This window comes from Oreochromis niloticus, linkage group LG7 (genome assembly GCF_001858045.2).
Source record: "Oreochromis niloticus isolate F11D_XX linkage group LG7, O_niloticus_UMD_NMBU, whole genome shotgun sequence".
NCBI classification, from domain to species: Eukaryota; Metazoa; Chordata; class Actinopteri; order Cichliformes; family Cichlidae; genus Oreochromis; species Oreochromis niloticus.
Genome location: NC_031972.2, coordinates 55,412,181 through 55,434,134, shown reverse-complemented (window position 1 = coordinate 55,434,134; position 21,954 = coordinate 55,412,181). Strand labels below are relative to the sequence as shown.

General features: G+C 40.0%; 1 protein-coding gene across 2 annotated transcripts in view; it reads right to left on the bottom strand.

Moving 5' to 3' along the window:
- Positions 1 to 21,954, bottom strand: part of frmd4a (FERM domain containing 4A) — a 98,623-nt gene that overhangs the window by 75,375 nt on the left and 1,294 nt on the right. The window contains exon 1 of one of the 2 annotated variants that reach the window (XM_005470858.4): positions 2,048 to 2,623. The exons of the other annotated variant lie outside the window; for it this stretch is intronic. Within the exon in view, the coding sequence (XP_005470915.1) occupies positions 2,048 to 2,080 (33 nt within the window). The 5' untranslated portion in view covers positions 2,081 to 2,623. Of the gene's footprint in view, positions 1 to 2,047; positions 2,624 to 21,954 lie in introns of those variants that run through there. 2 annotated transcript variants of the gene reach the window in all.

Below are 21,954 nucleotides of genomic sequence, written 5' to 3'. Positions count from 1 at the left end.
GGCTAAAATGGTCCTAAATGGGATACTTCCAACACTTCTGTATCAAAGCAGATGCTATTTTTTCTTTTCTGTTTCTTTTATTTACTTCAGGTGCAGTATTTGCTGTGAGAGTAGATGGCTCCACTTCTGTTAAGAAACAACCCAGCATCACGCTGCTTCTGAAAACAAATATCTGGGATTTATAACCTTCCGTACTGTTGCTGAAAGCCACAAATCAAAACTCCTGCTTTCACTACACATACGTCCCTTTATCTCAGAGGGTGAGAGTAAGTGTATTAAGATGAGATTATGCAGCAGAAACTTTGACAGACTCCCGCACTGGTTCATCACGCTGTGATTCATAAATCCACTGAAAGTGACTTTGATGCCAAAACAGAGATACCCACATCAACTGTGGGGCATGTGAAGCTCAATGTGGCTGATGAAGATAAATGCAAAAAGTCATTTAGTTATTGAAAATGATTCCAACAGCTCTGTGGCAAATCTGGCCAGGGTGGCAGACAGCACAGATATAGCAGACTTGATTCGGCGCCATATCTTTGAAGCCAAGTCTATCTCCAAACAGCCCGCTAACACTCCTCTTTGGATTAAATCACGGGCCGATCTGCAAATACCAATTACATCGCTCGCATTAACTGCCAAATACACGACAAGGGGCAGACAGACAGGCAGACGGACAGGTGGGCAGACAAAAAGGATGGAGAAGCAAGAAAGATCTGGCTTAAAATACCAGAAGAATTTTGGCGAATCCACATGCACATGGGAAAAGAAAAAAAGGGTAAAAACTCCCACTGAAAAGAAGAGAAGGAGTGTGAGTTGTAAAGGCGAGAGAGGGAAGGTGAGCAGACGGGGGTACTCATGTGTGACAATCCCATCAGGTCATCCCAGTGTCTCAAACCTTTCAGCATCTTCGCACATCGAAGCTTGTGTGGGAGTCATAATAGGGCGTATGAACTAAACCTGCAAGTTACAGCAGGAATAAACAGCCTATTAAAATGTATGCAAATTCTCACATGTATGGGAATTTATTTTATGCTGCACGGGTCGGTACCAGTGGTGATAAAATGAGAAGGGGGATGGGAGGGAGGAATGTAGCAGAGAGCTGAGTGCTGCTAAATCATCTTTGTCCTCCCAGGAAGGGGGAAGCAGGTAAAATAGTAACAGAGGGTCCAGCTAATAAGTTATTTATTTCCTGCGCCTAATTTAGTGTTGGATCGATGGCTGCTGAGAAACTTCTACAAAATCATTTCCATCTCCTGCAAAAATAATGCAATAATGCTTTTATAAACATTAATAACACAATATACTTTATGTATTTAGTAAAACAAACTGCCATCGAGAAGAAGTAGCAGGGTCAAAACGTACCAGGAATGACACCTCTCAGTCTCGATTACTGTCCTCACATTGGTGCTGGATAAACTCCCTAGTACTGTACGTTCTAAAGTAACACACAATCACTAACATAGGCAGGCACATATAATTTACTTCTCGCATAAGCCTTTTCTGTGTGCTTCAGAGATGCTGAGCACAGGGTACAGCCTATAGTCAACTATGCCGGACAGGGACATGAGTAACTAATACAAAAGGTCATGTTTAACGGGAACAATAGTGAAAGGCCACTTTCAGATATTCATCCAATTCACTGCACAGCTCCTCCCTTGCACCTCTTTCTCTGCTCCTTCTCTACCCTAAATCAAAAGGCCAGTGGTTTGTACTGAATGGAGATGGGCACCACTTTGAAAACACTGAGTCATTCTTTCAAAGCAATCCCTTGTTAATCTGTTCACACACACACGCACACACACACACAAACGCACACAGACTGCATGCAAACTGAAACTGAATTTCAGGTTTAACGTTTTTACCTACACACCAAACTGAGACGTGCGTCTCCCACTCTCTCCCTGCATCCTGCCTACAGTTTCTGATTTATTTCAGCAATCAGGCAGCTTTTAGGGCACGCTATCTCACTCTGTGCTATTCTGGTGATGGATTCCTGTGGAAGAAACAGCGTGTGGGATGCTCTGCAATCCCCATGGTGACTTACCCGCGTCCTCATTGGAGACAGCAGTCCCTCCATAGTTGATGAGGTTGGTTCCAGTGGGCTCGGGCCCCTCTCGATTGTGTCACCGTATTATTCCAGTCCGCAAATAGATCCTGTTAGAAACGCTGTCTCATCCTCAGAGCGAACATCTCTTCTATAACACAGCTCCCTACCCACCCAGAGAGCCCGGCGCTCTGACAGGCTCACAGAGAGAGCCAGTGTCTGTATGTGTGTGAGTACAAGCATATAGACACACACATACACAGAGGGAGGCAGCAGGAGAGAGGGCAGTGCCAAACTCCCAGTGCTTTTCCTCCTTCCGCCAACCTGTCAGTTGGTGTGGATCTTCCCGTACAAAACAGTGTGGCTTTAACATGCAATGTCCACGGAAGGTTGCCCTCTCTTTCTGTCTCTCTCTCTAACTCTCTCCCTTTCTCCTTGGCTTTCGTTCTCCCCCTCTCTCTCCCTCTCCTGCTCTCTCTCTGCCTGTCCTCTTCTCTCTCACTCTCCCTCAGTGCCTCCAGCTACATTTGTTCCCTTCAATGTGGCAAATGATTGCAGGTTTTTTTTCTCTCTCTCTATGGTACAGCTCTCCTGGTAATGCTCTCCCTCTGCTTGGACTCTGATCTCTCTGTCCGCCTGTCTTGCTCCCTTGGACCCCCCAACCCCCCATCTCCCATAATGCCCTTTTGTCGATCTTCCTGCTGACTGTCAACTTTGTGTTCCCACCCAAGCTGGGGGGGTTAGACAAAATGTACATTTATAGTACGTGTAAAAAAAGGATTAAAAAAAAGAGAGAGAGAAAAGAAAGCGACAAGAGGGCACTCCTGGGTCTCCTATTGTCCCTACAGACAATAGTGGCTCTTAATCGCCTAGCAACCTGATCACCCTCTTTTCTCTTAAGAGACAAGGCATGAGTCACCCTCTAGACACACAAATACACACACAAACCCTGTCCCTCCTTTCCTGGCATGCCCACGCTTACACAGCTACACCTGCGCAGCCCACAGTATATATTCATAGCATGTGACAGGTCATCCGGTATATTGTGTTACAGCAGCGCTTTGGTGCTGCGATGTTTTCGTTTACGGAAAGCTTTTGGCTTTCTCCGTGTGACAGTAAAGGTGGATTAATGAACGTCTCTGGACACGCATCTTAGAGTCAGTCTGTTGTTGCTCCATTACGGCATTACTGCATTATTCCCCATTTTAAATGGATGAAAATGTGAACAAATCATCACCTCTGCTCTGAGTTGCATCTCGCCGTTGCCATGGCAACAATGTCCGTTAGGGTGGGCGCACGCAGAGGCGGTGGGATAATTCTAAATAAATAAATAAATACATGGAATAAATAAATAGATAAGTAAATCATTCCTGTGCCTGCTGCCTTTCCTCAGTCACAGCAGCTGGATCAAACTATGCACTTAGAAGACATCAGTGGTTCAAATGGCTGCCCGCTGACTTCAACAAGCCTTTATACCTGGAATGCAAGTGAAGCACTCTCCCTCTCCCTGTTTCTTATCCTTGCTTCTTGTAATTGACCCAGATAGGCCCAAAAAAGAATCAAATTAACTCAGATGATCGCTATATAATTTGTCTTTGAGGACTCCCCATTAGCTTTTGTCTACAGCATAACATATCCTTGCCACTCCACAGTCCTAACCTTTAAATTTACAATGCCCTTCTGATAAAAACAGTAAGAGAACAGTAATAACTTTTTATATATACACCACCATTAATAATAGGCTTTACAAAGTGCTGTAAAAGAAGTGAGGAAACAGATGAATCTGCTTTTAAATTAAATAAAGAAAGCCAAAAAGAAATTCAACACAAAATGATGAATGGAGGGGCTGTTTAAAATTAACAATAAAATGACACATTATATTATACTGACAAAATGTCAATATTAAAAACATATCAATAAAAGAATGAAATGAATAAAAACACTTTTTTTAAAAGCAAATGGTTCTAAACACTCTTAATGTGTGCTGAGGTGGAGATAAGAGGAATAATTCCATTTATTACGTCTAACTTTAACACATCAGGCTGCGCAAAAAGCATCCACTGCTCTCTTCCGTAACATGATTTGGTCAAAGTGCATCAATATGTGTGTCTTCAGTTACGTTTACATCCCAGTAGCAGTTAATCAATGGCCAAGTGATTGATTTGTGTCGACAAGCTGAAATCCTGCTGTGACCACTACACCATCAGATATCCACTGCACCGATGAAAAAGCAGATAAACTGGAATCTGCTGTCGAAGTTCAGCATTGATCGCAGCCTTGCCTGGACGGCGCAGACATTTAAGCACAGCAACGCATGGACATGATCACCAATGTGGTCCTATTATGTTCGTGTATGAACAACAAGCATAGTGTCAAACTGATTTTATCGTTAATGCAAAGACTGAGGTTGCACAAGAGTCTTCTCTGGACTACGCCATCACAAACATGAATATATGCTTAATAAAAGCACTGCTCGGGGATCCATAAGGTTGAAATTTATGCAATATTTATAGCCACTGAGCTACTTACCATCTAATTAAAAAGGGATAGCATTCAAAGTCATGAATTTCATTAATGAAGCATATATAAACAAAAGATTTCCCTCAGGAAAACACTCCTCGGTTCACTTAACATAAGACAATTTACTACTTCACACGGAACATCGCCATGACACCACGCGACCGTATCGCTGCACATGCTAACAAATTCACACGCCTCAGTGACATGAAACAGACACAGATGAATAAACATAAACAGACAGTGCAGACACACACTGTATCATCCCTAATTCTCGAAAACACCAGCTTATTGATAAGGTGAAAATTGTCAGGCGCCACAGAGGTCTCTATAGGGAGGCAAAGAGAAGAGCTCAAATTGCATTAATAAGATGACCTCTGACCTCACAGCAGGCTCTTAAATGTAAGTTTATATATAAATTTAGAGCACATTTGCACCTGAAAATTATTTATTATGAGTATTATTATTATATATTTTAGTCTCTTTATTAAATATATATTACTACTCTGGTTAAAAAAAATTTTTTTTGAGGGCATAAACATAAAAATTTATCGAGACATAAGGCTCAAGTGCCTTTTTTGTTTTTTACCAGACTATATGTGCCGTGCCAGGCAAGCCCTACTGTCATTCCCATATATCACCATCACACATTACTGCTGACAGTGAATGTTAACCTGTCAGCAAATCCTACACACACACACACACACGTACACGCACACACACACACACACACCTCGTCGTCCCACTCACTATTGAACCTCTACAGGACATAAAGAATAGAATGGGTGGGATATAGGGGGTGATAAACATCGCAATCACAGGACAATACTACACAGGGTATTGCACATTTCAATAATGCACACTTTCCTTAAACCCATCCCCATGCCTCCATCTTCTCCCCATCCCCCTTCATCTAGCCTCCTCTCCTCCACTTCACTCCTGTCCCCGTCGCCCCAGCTGAACCCCAAAATTAATCCCTGGTGACTTTTTCCATCACGCTGATGTGAGCAGACACACTTTGGTCCGAGTGTGCAGCTTTATTGTTCTGGCGCCTCTTGGTTCTCGCACGCTTGTTTTTTTTTATATTCTTCTGCGTTTAACCCTCGCTGTAAATTTCACACTTTCCAATACAGACAACAGCATTTCCACTGAGTGAACATATGAGGGTCACATCATGGACAAATGTGAAAATGGTGTGTAATTTTCTTCTGGCTGTTTGTGTTTCTATTGAGAGCTGCAATTACACTGCAAAAAGCAGGCGTCCAATCAGCTGAGGTAATTAGAGACTGTAACTTCATGGGGAAATAAAGGAATTAATTGCAATGATTACCAATTAAACTACATCACAGCAAAAAAAAGGAAAAAAAAGAAAGCATAAACAAGGTTTGGTTTTTTTTATTGAGTTTTTTTTTCCTTTTAGAGGCTCTCCAACTCATGCTTCAACCTGATGTCTTTTTTGTCGTTTAATCTGTTGTTCCATCTGCCACTCTGGACGTTTCAGTGCTCTTCTGATAAATTAGCCAGACACCATTTGTTTAGTTTGGTTTTTAAAAATATCCAATAGTGGAATTTCATCCAGGGAATATCTGCAGAACTACAGCACTGTGCAAAAGTCTTGAGTCACCTTTCACAAAGTGCAGCACTTTATTGAGACCCGCAGTGTGTATTTAATATGAACACCTTTATTATACAATATAGCCTAAACTCTCTTAGGTAAGCTAATTTATTTAAGTAGTCTTCAGGAATAGTTCTCCAGGCTTTTTGAAGGACATTCAGAGCTCTTCTTTGGACGTTGGCTGCTTATTGCTCTGTTCCCTGATGGCATGACAGCACCTCCTCAGTAATGCTGAAGTCCGGGCTCTGAAAAGGCCAATCTATGAATGATAGCGTTCCATTGTCTCAGTGTGTTTTCATCAAGGTATGCTTTTACTGCATCAACATGTAATCTGAAGTTCACTGCCATGCTTTAAAATGAACCCAATGCCAATCAGACACTTTCTAGAAGGTATTTCATGGTAGCACATAATCTGATACTTTTCTGCAAGTGCAACAAAAATACTTTTCTGCATTCACAATGCCATCCGTTTTGATAAGATCCACTACATCCCTGGATGAAATGCAGCTCCGAACCATCAGTTGTCCACAGGTGGCTATAGGCACTCCCTATTGTACCCCTCTCCTTACCTCCCCTAAAACGTTCAAATCTGGGTTCATGATTTTAAAAAACTGGTGCCACTAAAATTCAGTTCAGTGCTTCCACAAATATGCATACATGTGCCTTGTACCTGTACTTTTTATACCTGTTTCTCTTCCTTAACAATGGCTTTTTACAGCCACCCTTCCACTGAGACCATTTGCGATGAGACTTAAGCAAACAGTAGATGAATTAACTGAAGCTTTAGCTGTATCTCTCAGCTCATCTACCAGGTCTTTACTGGATTTTTGCCTATTTCTTGAGAATGTGACTTTTAGATACCGTTAATGTGCTGTAGACAGCTTTTTACACTGGCTACTTCTTCTTTTGTCCTCAAATTGTCCATTTACCTCATATTTTTAAAATATACTTCACAGCAAGCAGAGATACAAGTTTTCAGCTAATAGCTCTTTTGGAATTATCTTGTTGGTGCAAAAATACTACTTTATATCTGTTTTTATGTATTCAGTGGGAACAGATTTTTGCACCAGGCTGCTAGGAACAAAGTGCCCGTAGATTCCATTTAAAATTGTCTTTTCTCTGCTATGTGTAGACACAACACAGTTTCATCTCTTTGGTTAGGTGTCTTTTATATGCTTGAGAGATTCATAGGTCAGTGTTAAGTGACTCAGCAAACAAAGATCACAATACACTGAAAATGGTCAGGTCTGAGGACCAGACTAAAAAGGATTAACAAAACAGCCAGTGGCCAGGAAAAAACTTTGCAAGACCTTCAGAGAAGAAAACTATTCCCCAAGACCACTTTAAAAAAGTACAAGAAAGTCTGGCTCCTTGGAAGAAAAAAAAGATATAAGAAATGAAGGATGAGCCATGACTTTTGCATATTTGTATATATCAAAACCTATCTGGTACAGCAAGCCAGGTGATCACACTAAACAAGATACTAACAGCCCCATGGCAGAATGGGACAACAAAACAGAGAGAAACAGTGGAAGGAAAGAAAAAAGGAGTCATATTTATCATTATTCACTGTGTGTCTGGGCATCCGGCTGACAACAGAAGACCCTATAAGTCAATGTGTGACCCTGTCACACCACAACAGCTAAATCAATGCCAAAAGAGAGTAAGCTACTGCTGACTCTCATAAGGTGGACAGGGACTTCTTGTCTACACAGACTAACAGAATCAGCTCAGTAGGGAGTTGGAGAGATAAGATGTGTCCCTGTTAACAATCACTGTCAATACTGTGGGAGGTCTGATGGAAAAACTGGCAGACTGGGACCCGCTGTTCCAGGTTTTCACATGTTGGGTGTAAATTTCAGTCAACAGCTTTCATGCTTGATAATCCTAGGATAGAAAAATCAGTATCAGCCCTTGAATCTTACCCTTCCACTCTTATTTCTGCATCCACATTAAGCCTCAACAGAGGCAAAAAAGCAATCTCGTAAATTAATATTGACAAATCTATGTGGTATGGTGTCAGAGGGATTAAAATAGTAAGCCAATGAAGTGTTGATTACTGCATTAATCTACTAACCACATCATCATCATTAAATATTTAAACTGTTCACTCTTGGTAAACGTTTGGTGTAGAAGGATTAGTCCAGGAATTATTTAAGCATCGAAATAGAGTAAAATTATCACAAAACACACGCACTCATACACACTTTACATCTGAGAACTGAGGCGTTTGTCTCTGCTTTCAACAAGATGTTAGTGCAATTGGTTTTTGCTATTTAGAGTCACCAGTCATGGCCAAGGTTGAGATTTACTGTTATATATTGGGGTGTGCCAAGGGTTCTGGCCATGTTTAAGAGCGCCCGGTTGATTGTTGCCAGAGGGAATATGTCTGACATCTAATCTAAAGTTCATTAAACAGCAATCCCTAGAAACATGCTGCACTTGCACAATGATATGCCCTTACACACACATATCCACAGTCACCCACACACAAACAGAAACTACCCTGCACCAACATGCACAGACGCATACATTTGATATGTGTGGTTGCCCTCTTTGGCCTGCAGTCCTTGGAGGTAGTTAAAGGAAGAGGGGGAAACCCCTTCTCTTCTCTCACACCTCACCACAGCTCAGAGGGACGAACATCTTATCTCACAACTGCAGAGAGACAGAGAATTAGGAGGGAGAAAGATGGATGGGAGAGGGTAATGTGAGCAGGGTTTTGCAGGCGAAGGACATACGGGATTGAGGGAGTGTGGGCATAAGAGAATAGCAGCGAGAGACAAAGAGAGTGAAAATATTTAATCAGCTTCATTTCCCCAAGTTTCATGCACGGAAAAAAAAGCAGATTCTGTGGGACCACTGATTGGAAACGTGTTGTACAAGAACAACATAGGCATCAGCTGGACTATATTCACGTTTTTTCCACAAGACATCTCACAGGAGCCTAGAATCTTCTCCTCCATAGATGTGCTAATGTGAAAACACTTTCTACCCACCACATATGTGTGTGCTGATGAAGTGTTATCGGTGCCAAAGAATATTTCCCCCTTATTTAAATGCACATTTGGGTAAGAAGGAAAGTGAATTGATTTTATTCATTGTGAGCCATGGCATGAGCATGCCCGATGCTATGAAGTCATTCCAAAACGGTTTCCTAGCAACCGTCGTCACGGGCAACCAGCATTCTCTGCAGACAGCACACCGAGCCTTGCAGAGAGAGCGAGAGATACACAGAGAGTGACAGCATGGTGGAGAGTTGACCGCAGTTAATTTGGTGTTTGTGTGTCAGGCTTTGCTTACACAGACTCATCATCTACATTCATGTGTCACCATTGCTCATACCGGTCCATGAAAAGCTATTTCTTATTCAGAGGAAGTGTGTGGCTTTGCAGTCTTCCCATGATGATTCCTTTTGCAGGCAAAGACACTCACAGAAATGTGACCTATTTCGATATTCCTGACACACGCTGTACACTCAAACACATGCCCAAAGCATGGCCAGACACTCAGTATAGCACGTACCAGTAGTAATGCATTATTCACCTGCAATCAAACACTGCCCTCTACTGAAGAAACTCTAATAAAACATGCTGGCAGTTCCTATATTCAAATAAAATGCGCCCTCTTTATAAAAAGAGCTTGAAAAGCTAAGCATTACACTTGTATTTGATGACACATGAAAGAGCAAACTGTTTGAAAAAGTTGATTACTGCTAAAGCTGTAATCACGATTAAAGTAAAAAATTTACTTTTTATATTTTCTGAGTTGATGAAAAGAAGTTTTAATCATGTAGCTTTCTGATAGTTTGTTCTTTGGGATACAGACTGCTCTGTGCAAAATTCTTCGTGTATCTTTTTCTTTTATCTTGATCTGAAAATAATTATATCACAAGTAATCTGTTGTAATAGCATGAATTCAAATTAATCTTCATATGAGCTACTGTTAGGAGCGATTACTCCTTTCTCCTAGGATGTGATAAAGAAACTTATTTTAAAAAATGCTAATGATTTACTTTTTTTCAAGCTGCAAGGTATAAGACATGAATTACCTAAAAATCAGTCCTACATCATGGTTTTTGCACCATGATGAGGACAAAGAGAAGAGTAAAGAGAAATTCCACCTATTGCAAAGCTAACTCACTAAATAAAACATGTAGAACTACCTATCTCTCATTTCTTTATGTTGTAAAATGGGTAAAAGATGCAATGTTGTTTTTAGGACTGCTACTTCTTACTTTGTCCTCTATTTGTCCATTTTTCTCAAATATTTAAGGACACATTCAGATATCCCAAGATATCCTTAGTTTTCAGTTAACAGCTCTGGGGATCCCCGTGTTTGTGAAAAAATATTACCTTATGCCTGTCAAACTGGGGTTATGTGTTTTTGTAATGGGCTGCTAATTACAAAGTGCCTAAGGATACAACTTAACAATTGTTGTTTGTTGTCTCCATACTGCCTGTTATGTGTAGATAGAACAGTGTTTCATTCCTTGAGGTAGGTGCCTTTTTTATGCTTGAATGGTTCATAGGTCAGTGTTAAGTGGCTAAGTAGCAGCTAATGTCCAAAGAAAAACTTTGTAAGACTTTCAGAAAGCCGGGAGAACTACTGCTCAAGCCAAATTTTAAAAATCACAAGAATCTCTGGCTCCTTGGTCGCAAAATATATATACATGAGGGGCTACTCAAGACTTTTGAACAGTACAGTAGAGTTCTCCTGCCTTAACTAACAACAACTAAAATGAGGAAAAACTGTGAAAAAAAACTACACACTATGAGATGTAAAATCTAGACTCACAAATACATGACAGGCCTCAGGGAGAGAGATTCCTATACTATATATGTTGATGTATTTGTCGACCTTTAACGCACAAAGTTTGGAGCAGGTTCCTGGCAAGCCTGACAACTTTTAAGATGAATGTTTAAGAATTTACATATACTGCACATACACTACTACTAATACACTATTTTACAACCATTAGGAATCCATACAGTAAGTAAATTCATCCTTCACCCCGTCATCAGTGTGCCTGCTGGGCAATACATTCCCTCAGTACTAAATAATATATATGTATTAAATATTATACATTACTGAGGGAATTAGGCTGGTTAACGTCTTGTAAGTCAGAAAATCAGTCAGTATTGATATCAGTCACTGATCAGCAGGACTGGGTCTGAAGTTTTCAGCTAATAGCTCTGGGTGGAAAATGCACATTAGTTTGAAATGAACTGAATTCAAAATACCGGACACTGTTGTAATAAGAACCGTAATTAACTAAATTACAAAACAGATAAACAAAAATAAATTTTCACTTAAAAAATGGATGCAGCCACAATTTTTTTTTATTTCAGAAATACTCTTGTTTCCTTTAAGCCAATTGTTTAAGCAAATAAAATGCATCCTCTGTTGGTCAAATAAAATTTCCCTTACAAAGACAGTCATTAACAGTGTAATTATAATCTAATTACACATCTTGTAAGTTTAGTTTATTATAGTTTCATATTTTTTAACTTGATTACATAATCCTGATTTAGCCATAGCAGAATGATAGCCTATTATGAACATATGAAACCTCATTTATACACTGTTTTTACTCTCTTTGTGTGTGTGTGTGCACAAACATGAACTAGCTCATGGGTACACACCTTTTACAATAGTTTGCAATAACAAAACATTACTATTGACCTAATGCTCTCTGACCGGCTGAATTTGCATGTAATGACAGGTGTGCTCGGATGACCAGAATACAACACTTCCTGCAGAGGCTCCTGGATGCATTAAGAACTGCAAAATGCACGGTACAATTTTAAAAGCACAAATGATCATAGATCTTATGTTAGATATATAGTTGTGGTCATAACCTTGCATTTGGCCAGGGTGGAAATGATTGTACAGCATACATCTTCGATGGGTTTCATACCTGAATATGTTAACTTCATTAAAAACATTTAATAATTGTTGCTGAAAGCTCCACAGTGTTAATCTAACAAGGCCATATTAACTTCTCATTAGTGATCATGATTGACTACAGCTGGTAGGTCCTTTTTGCCAACATAAAATTGATTTGTTTGACAGCACTCATTAGACTGACTAACACTCAGAGCAACTGGAAAGTCCAAGGAACTCAGTGAGGATCTAACAAGAAACTCACAGATTTATACAATTTCGGAAGGTTTCTTGTAGCCATTTCTAAACAGCTGGAGCTTCCAAGATCATCAGTTCAAACACTATATGTAAGTAGAAGCCATCTTTTTGGCAAGGCCTGGAAGAAGACCCAAACTATTAAACTGTTACCCTCCGATGAGCGGGAATTGGTTAGGATCTTCGGGAAGAACCCTGGAACCACTAAGGCTTATACGTGCCTTGAACTGGAAAGTGCATGAACACCAGGGTCACGGTCCACAGTTAAGTGATTTATACATTAATCTGCAGATACCTGCAGATGCCCACGTGGACATGTCAAATGCGTATGGAAAAACATTTTATGGACAGATAAGACAAAGACTGAGCTATTTGGCAACAATGTCAAGAGGTACGTTGGAGTAAAGGTGAGACTTTCAATCAGGCTTTATCATGTCTTTATCTCCCTCTAGAGGCAGAAAAACGAAAGGTTTATAGCTTGGCCCTCTTTGTCTTGCTCTGCTCTGCTATTTCATCTTTTTCATTTTACCCCTGCTCCATGGAGAGTTAGCTGTAAAATGCATTCAGGTCCATAAATATCTGGACAAATTGACAATCTTGCCTCTTTAAACGACCACAGTGGATGTGAAATCCCACAATCAAAATGTTATTGATGCGCAGACTTTCAGCTTTAACTCAGGGGGTTAAACAAAAGTCTTGATTTCATTGTTTAGGATATAAAGCCATACAGGCACACATGGACACAGGCACTTTTTGTACTGTAAGCTATTACCATATCATTACAAAAAAACACCCAGTGAATTAATGAACATCGCACCTAAATCATGACATTTCTAAGGGTCACAGAGAACTAAATCAAAGATTTTGTCAGTCATATGTGAAACTCTTTAACACAGTCTTGACTAATTTTGTTGCAGCATGTGTGTTTGCTAATATTTCTCAACACCTAGTTCTGCAGTTTACATCATTTTTCACAGAGGAAGATGATGCACTGAAATTGCATTTTCGGCTTTTCTATAGCTGTTTTGTTACTTCTCTTAACTGAACTACACATACAGTTGCTCCTCACAGAAAAGCGAGAACACATACCTGGTGGCACTCAGCATTTTAACATAACATATTTTTTAACATTAACATATTTCAACATATTGCAATAAATGCACGGTGGGAAGAACTGACATTTCGCATTTCAACTTCCCACCTTATAATTAAACCGTCTGAAACACATTCAAAACCTTATTCAAATATCCACTCAAATGAGACCAGTCATTGTTAATGGTACCTTAAATGGATATCCTGTTTGTCATCCTGCTATACTGGGTAAGCCTTGACATGAAACATGAACATGATCCTCAAGCTTACATAGGTTTTGTTTTGAATATACTGTACATCACAAACGTCTCCACTGAAAATTAATCGGAGAGAAATAAAGATTTTTTCAAAAAGCATTGGATAAGATGACTGTTGCTAGGACAACCAAGGTCATATGTCTGTGGAAGCGAGAGACAAAAAAGAAAGACGCAGCAAAGTCAGTCTGATGGGGTGTGCTGATTCAGTTACATCTGACTGTCGTGGAATATTTTAAGAACTGAACACTGACGCATAGATAAACTGCAGTACACACAGAGCAAAGAGTTTCTCAAGTCTCAGAAAGTCTCCTATTTCTTGCTGAAAACAGGATGTTGGTGATTTGTTCCTGGTTTCACTGCCCATACACCAATTTTTTTCTTTCTTTTCTTTTCTTTTCTGTAAAGCAAAGTTAAAGCAGTAGGCCAGGAGGACTGCAGCTACCATTCGCCAATTTGAGCAGCCAGCAGGAAAATATTATTAAACAAGGAGACAACCATCTCCACAGCTACTGTGAGTTCATCATGGGCAACATGAAGTTTGGCATACACACAACCAAACACAACTTATGGTCTTCTTAGAGCATGTGCTTTCAATGTGTATGATTATACAGGACAATGATTTAAATTTTTTGAAGCAGCAGTTAACGTTTTACATTGAAAAGCGAACAGATGCTGTCGTTGATTATTTTAAAGTCACTGCTTTTCAGTAACATTGTCATGCCACATTTTGTTAGAAATGTTGATGCGGTTCAGGTGGGCTAAGTGGGTCAAGACATGGCTAAAAGATGGAGAGGACCCAGAAGAAAGGTAAAAAAAACTCAAATGAGAGGCACTCTGACATTAAGAGAGAAATTTAAGAGATACAAAGAAAAAAGAAAAAAGTGAATTTGTTAATGAAACTGTGAATTAACTGTTTCCTGGTATGCAAAAACAACCAGTTTTAGGCAACAAATACAGCCCTTTTGCCAAAGAAGTCTCACAGTTACCCAAAACATGTTCTTGACATGGTCACCAGCATGCCTGTATGGACACTTTTAAAATGCACAACCCTTTGCAACGCATTTAAACACACAAACATGCAAGGACCAACATGCTGTGCTAATGAGGTGCAGGAGCATTTTAAAACTTTTTAAATGCCCATGCACCTTTTCCTAAATTTAACCGAGATGTTTTTGGTGTTTAAACTAAACCAGTGAGAAAAAGTTACAAATGAGTAGAAACAGTGTCAAACAGAACACAATTCAGTCTCCTGGATGACAAACCTTGCGACTTTATCTCTATAAACGATGGACCAGTATCTCGGTTTCCAATATTGCTGCAACCGATGCATCACGGCAGCAATGGACAGAAGAGCATTATGAGATGAACCTGGCTGCTGAGCACAAAAATGGAGCTAATCAAGCCTTCTGTCATTACTGGATCAACTGAATGTAATTGAAGGACTGCACTGGTAGACAACTGCTTTTTGTTATAAATAAATATACTGAAACCATGATTAAGTGTGATGTTTAGAACAATTATGGCAATCTGATCTGTGTCCTGCTCAACAACCATCACTGTTCTATAGTAACTAAACCCTGCCTTCTTCAGGGTTATTGCTTTATTAATGTAGAGCATTTAGCTGACTTTCCATAGGATTGGCATGTATAATTTAACCCAGATGAAGACACGATATATCTCTTGAAACACTGTAATACACAAAGGGCTCTTCAAATGATTCCTTATCTTTTGAAGTAGTAAAAAGGAAGCTGCAAAATATTCCCTGAGTTTACCTAGCATAACCTTGCACTTACAAGGTAGGCACGATGAGAAAATGTGACAAGTGAGTTACTTTGCACACGTATGACAAAGTGACTCACCCGTCACATTTTCTCTTCATGCCTACCTTGTAAGTGCTGCTAACAGGACAGCTCTTCATTATGACAAGGGCCTGTTCTCTGTTAACTCACTCCATATGGAAGACAATCAGCCCCTCTGGGACCTGTGTCAACCAGAGTGTGAAATGTCAGACGCATGCACGCTGTAGCACACACACACACAAATATACACATCCATAACCCACTGCAGTCGCATTCACAGCAGCAGACACACACACACACACACACACACACACACACAAAGGGAGAGTAAGTGAACTTGGAAGCAAATAGAGATTGGTCTTTCTAGTCAGACATCTGCTCGGTCCCAGAGACAGATGGTGAGCCAATCAGACCGCCTGGTGCCTCTGCTACTCCCCGCCTCTTGTGCCATCCTGCTGCCCCTCCCCTAAACCTGCATCCTGGCTCACATGACAGGTGGCACCTTGTGAATGTGACACTGCCACTGCCCTGGAAAATTATTTATGCATTCACTTTATTGAAACTGACATGCAAATAAGCATTCTAAACATTCAAATCCAGCTCACTTTACCTTTATTTCACAGTTCACTCCCTACGCTCCACACTGAGCTTATTGTGTCTCGATCCACCAGTACAAACAGAAATCTCTCATTTATCTGCCTTGATTTTTTTCCACAGCATCCTGACCTCTTAAAGGAGGGAAGCCATCAGATGGATGTCTTATGTGCGCTTTGCTGAAAGCAATATCCTGCAAGTCAACAACAGCCAAAAAGGGAATCTCTTAAAACTGATGCGGGATCTAAGCATTTTGTTTGCTCTTAAAATATTTATTCAAGAGACCACATGTTATGTCATAAGTGAGTATATGAGTATATAAATCGGTATCCTATATTTTAATGCAAATATACACATTTCAGCCAATATTCGTTGTATGCACTGCACCAACCCATAATTAGAGAGCCTGGATAATTTCACTGCACAGATATGCACCTGAAGAGGTAGCCTGACAACGAGACAGAGAGCTTTAACAAGCATCAGGGTGAAGGCAGGGAGCCACAGCACAGGGAAGGATTGGCACACTGTGATGAGCATCTGCCGGGTGCATGCTGGTGCTCATTAATGGCAGTTTCCTTAACCCTTCACTCACATTACCTGCACCAGCTAAGCTCAGTTGATAACCTGGCAGCCATTACGTTCTCAAGAAATGCTGTCACACATCACTGAGAGGCTGCAGCATACATTAAGATGCCGCAGGGGATGCAGTGCAAACACCACGCTGACACTGCAAACACTTCACACAGTCACACCTGAGACCTTCCTCTGGCTAGAAACAAAGACCACCACTAATGCTAATTGAAACTATGGCGAAGTCAGTTAATTTCTGCAGCTCATCAATAGTCCTTAAAGAGACTGTAAACAGTTCAGAAGATTTAATTACATGCTTTAGCCACTGGCACACAAACACCAACCTTTATACATTTATGCATGTTCTGAGATTTGAACTGTTTCTCTTGTTTGCTTCCCTCTACCCTCCCCCTTTTCTCATTCTGCAATAATTAAATTCTTAGCTAGTAAGTAAAGCAGAAATAAGCAAACCCAAAAAAGGGAGAGAAAAAAAAACACATCTGAAAATTAATTTATTCCACAAAGATCACAGCCAAATCCACTCTGAAGAAGACATTTCTGATGCTCTTTTGATCTTAATCAGCCAATACTGTGATTAGTTGCACAGTATAAATTCAAAGCTCCACGCAGTACCAGTTCAGTTTATTGCACATTTAACTCTTCTATAGTTTAATCTGATCTTTTTTAACAGCTGTTTTTGACACATACACTCAAAACAGATTATCCTGCTTACCCAGCAACAAAAGGCTAGTTAGCTTGAAACTAATGTTAGCTGCTAATGTAAGTAAAGCAGTTAGCTAAAGACAACAAATAATAAAATTAATAAATCAATACCTTCAGCAGAGGACAATAAACCTAGGTTAAACCAAAATGTGACTGTTGGACTTACATTTTTAAGAAACATAACTCCTCTTGGATGGTATTCTTCTTCCACTCAGTCAGATTTGCTCACTACTCCATGTTGGGCACTGAAGGCTAAGAGTTGTCTTCAGGCCACAAACTACCTGAAAACTGTGCTTACTGTGTACCTCTGTGCATATGAGGAAGAAATACAAACACTTTCATTCTGGTCATTTTACTGATAAGAAAAAAAAATAGTGAATTTAAATTCTTCCTGTCTTTATTATTGAAGTTTATTATATTTTTAATTGGAAGTTAAATATGTTACAAAATGTCAAATTTTATTCCAGTCTAAGATGATTTGCTCTGAAGAAATGAAACATTGGCTAAGTCCTGAACACTGGTAGAAAATTAATTAATAATTAAGTAATTTGTCATATGTTGATGGTGTTTATGGTGATGACACTTATCGGCAAACTCTGCAGTTTTATGACCATCAAATTTTGTGCACACAGAGTTTGCTTACATTTATTTACAGACAAAATAGGCTTTTAAAACAACCAATTTTAATCCAGTGTTTGCACTTCCAAAAGAATGTCATGCTTTTCATATTCACATATTTTCGTAAGTATAAATACAGTGAAAAGTACAACCAGTAGTGCAAAGAGGTTTGAAAAGGGCTTTTTGATCCAACTTAGAGTAAAACTGTTTCTTGCAGTGTTTCCTGCAGCAACTCCAGAGCTTTAGTTAGCTGACATCAGCAGTACTGGTTCCTAACATCACTCAAGCATGACTGTTCTGCAGCCAGACTGCGGCTGTAAAAGGATAAATTCTTATATTATTACAGAGAAACTAGCACTAAACAAATAAGCAAAAATAAAGTGGTGCAGGAAAAGTAGGCAAGAGTAGCCTACAGCATGCAGACAGGAATATAAAGTGGAGGATAGGCATCAATAAAAAAGAATAGCAGTAATGGGATGCCATCTGTGCCTCTGCTTCTTGTTCATACTAATCACCAATAAGAGCTTCAAATCTGTGCAGGTTATAAATTTGTTCATCGGGAGATTACTTTCTGTCTTCGCAGCATTATGACAGTATGTGTCTTTGTGTTGTTTATAGTTATGTGTGCTTTTACAAACAAGCACCTTTGTGTGGATTGTAGGTAGTTTTAAAATTATGTCAAGCTTATTTTCATACAAAATGTACAAAAAACTGCAGAATTGTACTTCATTAACTGCTAACTATTGTGCATTTCCCAGCCAGGTGTACCAGAGATACAAGCAGTTGTGTTGACATTTTGGCCACATACAGAGACACACATACACACACCAAATGTTATGCCCCTCTGCCTTTGTTGCAGGGCAGTAATCAATTATCTCAGTATGATGTCATTCTGCTAACCCTCCCCCATGCTCTTCAGCCCTCCTCCATTTGTACACTTGCTCTGTTGTCGCCTGCGTCAAAAATGGAAAGTGCGACCTAGTAATCCAGTGCCAGGAAAATTTTTTTCCAAAGAAGCACAGTGGACATGCATTTAATTGCAGGTTTTTGCAGGGATAAGTAGATATATTGAATGGACACTGCATTTAAACTGCACGTATACACACCCACTTGATACATCACATCATCGAGCAGTGATTTGATTATTGCTGAATGAATCCCCTGGCTTGATCACACTAGGTCATCTGGCCTCCATCCTCAGTGAGAGGATAATTGAATGAAGGACAGTAATGAAGAGACATGGGCACCAACATGAAGGGCGACATGAGGTCTGTGCTTTGGAGTTTCTCTTTCTGTGTAGCTACAGGTCCCTAGTTAAACGCTTACCTGAGTATAAATAAAAGCTGCATTATGAAGTTATCAACATGAATTTACAATTTAAAAAACAGATGTGCAGCTTTTATAGTCGTGTTCTGCTCCATGCAAGAATCAGAATACCTCTGACACATATATGCAGCTGTGGAAAAAAAGTGATCTGCTGTTTCCGCACTGTATGCAGAGCAGACCCCTCCAGCATTAGGGAGATAATCCATTTAGGTTGTCTGTGTGTCAAGATACTAGTTTGCCCTGGTTTCTTGCTGCTGGGTTTTGTGAGGTCCACTGTAACAGATAGCAACATGCATATTGATCAGCTGCCCCTGCATATGGAAAAAGACAACCTCTCTTTAGGGAGAGCTCTAAAATTAAAATGAATGAATCAGAGCAGAACACACTGAGGCAAACTGTGCTCCCATTTTTGTCAGCCTAATTTTCTTCATGAAGTAAAATTCCATGTGACACTTTATCACATGGAATTTATGATAAATCCGGGATTAGCTGCATCAAAACCTAAACCTTGAGACTGGAGCACACGATGAGGGTGGATTTAGTCTTTAATTATTGCTCTTATTTTTCTCCTACGCTCATTAAAAGGCAACACTATATTTGTTTGATTCTGTTTTGGATTTAATTCTGCACCTCTCCATCTTCTCCGGGTTTCTGAGCGAGAGAGCCAGAGCAAAGCTAATCAGCTCAGTGATGAGTGTTGTGGCAAAGAGTAGTGCTTGTGCCAATTCTGATTTAAAGTACAAAAAGAAGCGTGCAGTTGTGGATACACACATTACTGGGAAGCGTAATAAGAAGAACATGTGCACGTGTGGGCTCAAAATAGTAACTAGCTTTGTGAACCAGTATTTCCCATTTAGGCTAGGAATGAAGCTCAGAGACAAATTCCTGTTAATGCCTTTACATACAATGTAGTTTATGACCTATTCCAGTACCAGTTGGCAGGATTTCTCTGGATATCTTAGCTGGAATCGGTCATGCCATTGATTCTTTTCACTCTACTCTAAAACTAAAGCTCATTAGAAGCAAGCCCTGTCTATCCACATACATGCATCTAGTAAAAGATATCCCAGAGTTTAGTTCTATACTTATAAAACAAACCAAGAAGATGAAGTCCTGCACGTTTCTCCTCCTAGCCATAACATTTTATAGATTTAATTCAATCAATCTATTGGATCTGTCTGACTTTGCTGTTTCTGATGTGACTTGTTTGTTGTGCTGTCTGTGGAAATAATTTACAGCAATGCCTGTAATTACTGCAGCAGATAATCACCTAACCACCTGAAATATTAATACACAGAGAGCCAGGAAGCATGATCAATATTAATATCTCGGCTCACGCCACATAAGAGCATGCAGACACACACATAGCTGCTAAACTCCCATTAATAAATAAGATGGGTTCACAGCATGAATGCAAATGTCACAGATTTCGTGAACTGAGCTCTGAAATGAGATATGAGGGTGAACTTTGAGAAAATTTCAAAGATGAGACTTAAGACACGTTAGTCCATATGTTTGATCAGCTTTACAGTCATCAATAAATATTTTTCAAAGAAAATGCCAAAAGAGCAAGTGGTATACATGTTAAGGTGAGCTTATTTTGGTAAGCTTGTTAGGAGTAGATCTAAAAGGTGAGAAGACTGTGGATGTAGGACATCAAGGACAAATGTGAGAGAGGCTGTGAAACTGGGATGGCAGCAAAGCTTTTTGCGCCTGTCATTTATGACAGCAGGAACGCTTATAGTGGAACACCTTCTATGCTAATGCATACTTGCAGCAAAATAGCGTAAAATATGGAGTCAAAGGACACAAATTCTCTGCTTCAGATCTGATGATGCTCAGAAGTTATGTCCCCATGGCCAAAAATCCCATTTTGATGGAAACCATCATCAGGGTGATAATATTTCTTGCAGTGTATCGCCATGATGATGCTAAAAGCTTACTTTGACTTTTCCACGGCTAATTTATTTCATCTTCTGTTCAAATCCTCATGCTTTGCCCCTTCCCTCCTTTGCCCTGTCCATCATATTTTGCACTTTCCTCCTGCCCTCGTCCTTTTTTACGACCACCTCTCTCTCAAGTGGACTGCATGGCCTATCGCCATAGTAACAGACAGCCATGACAGGTGGAGATAGCAGGTAGTGCAGCGATGCATGACTCCCCCTGGGACAGCAGAATGCCAACACTATAGAATGAAAATGAGCAGAACACACTCTTTTATAAGAAGTCACCCTCCATACAGACTTTACGGTCATTCATTGGTGGTTATCAAAGGATGAACACATGCAGCAAAGCTGCAGCGCCATTGTTTCACAGTTAGGCTGGACAGAGGAGGAAGTGGAGTTTACTGGATTTTTAGCTTATGTTATGTATTTCTATTGCATCACTCTCTATGGCCAGATCTAAACCACGGTGAGCCAAGCCAGTCTGTTTCATGCCAATAAAAGACTGGGTTCAACACTAACAAGATCCTACAAATCCCATGGGTTGCAGCAAAACTGTTCGCTCTATAATATGAAATTGATTTGATTCAGTCTTGTATACTGGCAGTGTTCACATGCTGACCATGCACAAAACAGAAAACACTTCAGTTTAGCAACTTATCTGCTTGCACTGAAGGCATAAACCTTAGGTCGTTGCGCACGGGCTTAATCA